At 43.8% G+C, this 2,438-nt stretch overlaps 1 protein-coding gene across 1 annotated transcript in view; it reads left to right on the forward strand.

Annotated features, from left to right (window-relative positions):
- The first annotated feature begins 1,403 nt into the window (after positions 1 to 1,403).
- The window catches only part of NBPF11 (NBPF member 11), a 15,868-nt gene continuing 14,833 nt past the window's right edge, over positions 1,404 to 2,438 (forward strand). Inside the window, exon 1 of the mRNA XM_037733689.1 lies at positions 1,404 to 2,016. Within this exon, the coding sequence (XP_037589617.1) occupies positions 1,782 to 2,016 (235 nt within the window). The 5' untranslated portion in view covers positions 1,404 to 1,781. The remainder of the gene's footprint in view (positions 2,017 to 2,438) is intronic.

Consider the following 2,438-nt stretch of genomic DNA (forward strand, 5'->3'; position numbering starts at 1 on the left):
TGAATGATTATATAAATATTTACAGAATGACATGAATCCTATGAATAATTATGGAATAATTGTTGTGATTGCTTTTATTGGCAGTGCTCAAAACTCATCCCTGTGTGACCTCAAGTAAGCCACATAACTTGGTGAACCTGCAGTTTCATCATTTTTATAGTGAAGAAACCTGACAGATTTTCCTTCTGCCACAGAATGTCAGGCCTCCCAGACACCAGAACATGTATATACCTAAAGCCTTTGATGTATGTCAAAGCCGTATGCTTACGGTGTTGCCGGAGGATGATGGGAGCTGTAGAGAGGCACGCTTTCCAATGGGATTGATCCAGTCCTCCTTGCTTCACTTCCACATGAATGCTGGGCAGCCCAGGGTCACACCCATTGCACCCTCAACTCAGGCAAGCCCAGAAAGCAGCCAAACATAGGAGACCTGGGCTACAGACAGTCTCCCAAGTCCCAGGCTCACAAAACCTGGGTGGCGATGAAAGCTGAGAAGGTGAGGAGGTGGTTCAGGGGATCGCTCTTCCCTACTCGTTCCTGTCATCTCAAATTCACCTCCTACTGCACAGCAACACGGAGGACCACCAACCACCCCTGACCATCACCTTGATCTTGCTGTGTTTGGTTAGTGGGATGCAACCACACCTCAACGGCGTTAGATCAACTCAGAAAAATATCTCTCAAACAGTATTCCATAAGGACCACTCATGGCCCTATTATTTTCAATATATGGACAAACGAAATGAAAACAACAAAATCATATCAGGTTTACCAGACTTCCCAAGATAGATGGTCACATATGCCTTCAGGAGATCTCTATAGAAATGATTTTGATGACTTGCCACCTTGAAAAGAGCTCTTCTGGGACTAAATTGACATCTATAATTGACAAGAATGAGATGTAGTGTTGAGTCACATTAAAAAACAAATCATCCCACATGGAGGAAGCTTTGGATATAGGGACATCAAACTGGTCTTAAGTGTAATGAAAAGTGGCTTCTGCCACAAATATCAGTGTAGTGATATCTGCCAGTAAGAAAATATAAATCAGCATAACCCTGGGATGCAGCAAGAAGAATATTGAGCCAGGAAAGAAAACATTTTTAAAAAATGAATTATTCACTTTCTAGTGGATACAGAAAAAACTGCAGAAGAGTCAGAGGATATCATGGCAGTGTAGTAAGTTGATATGTTAAACTTGTGGAAAAGCCTTCAATTCCGTTTTAACATATGAGAAGGAGGGGTGACTGACTTCATGGCTAGCATTAAGAAAATATCCCATGTTGGGAAACTTTCTGCTTCGATGATTTTATAAACACAAGAGATGAAAAATGAGGCACGTGCTTAGATATATTGGGACTGAGGTGGGACTGTGGCATTGTCACAAGGGTACACAAATACTGAGTGACTGATAGAGGAACGGTCCCCATCGGTTGTGACCTCAGGTGAGACCAGGAGGCCTGTGTTTTAGCAAACCCTGGGCAATTGGAATGAAGGGCTCCTAAGATTCCATGACACGCCCAGCTTCTAATTCTGTTATTGCAACAGCAGGCCGTTACCTGGGACTCTGGCCACTATCTCCCACACTCTTGTCAGAGCCTGAGCTACAGGCAGCACCTTCGGCTCTCAGCTCAAGCATTGCAAACATTGTTTTTGTGGTTAAGGACCCTAAAGTGCTGTGAGGAGGGATCAAGTTTTTCTGAACAGTAAGTTAGGAATTTGAGTTATTGACATCCCCCAGTCCTGATTAAACCTATTTGATTTCCAGTTTTTAACCCATCATGTGTTTGGGTTTCTTCTCCCCCGTCTCTGGCTGTACCTGTGGTGCCCCCAACGTCAGCATGGTGGCATCTGGCAGGACGTGTTCCAGGAAAACCACAGAGGTGAACTTTCCTGATATCATCGAGAATTCTTACTCCCAGCAGGAAGAGACCAAACCCAATTTCAGAGACAGCAAATATAGACTTCTTATGAGCCAGGTGGCCTACCTCCGGAACTACCAGCTGAAGACATACAGTAAGTTCTATAGGTTGACCACCATGAAACTGATGAGTGATGTCCTGTCTTGTCTCAAGAAACTAACCGTTCTCTTCATCAAAGTTAATTTCATGCTTCCCATACTTGTAGAAAATAGTAATGGGTATTTTAACATTTAGTTAAAGATGGAAGACAGAGGACACAGTATTTAGCAACTTTTCCACGTCTGCAGTAAGGTGGGTGTGGGACTTCTGTTACAATCCCAGCTATTGATTTCTTTTTTTTTTTTTGAGACAGAGTTTCACTCTTGTTACCCAGGCTGGAGCGCAATGGCGCGATCTTGGCTCACCGCAACCTCCGCCTCCTGGGTTCAGGCAATTCTCCTGCCTCAGCCTCCTGAGTAGCTGGGATTACAGACACGCACCACCATGCCCAGCTAATTTTTTGTATTTTTAGTAGAG

Source organism: Cebus imitator, unplaced genomic scaffold, assembly GCF_001604975.1.
Source record: "Cebus imitator isolate Cc_AM_T3 unplaced genomic scaffold, Cebus_imitator-1.0 Scaffold543, whole genome shotgun sequence".
NCBI classification, from domain to species: domain Eukaryota; kingdom Metazoa; phylum Chordata; class Mammalia; order Primates; family Cebidae; genus Cebus; species Cebus imitator.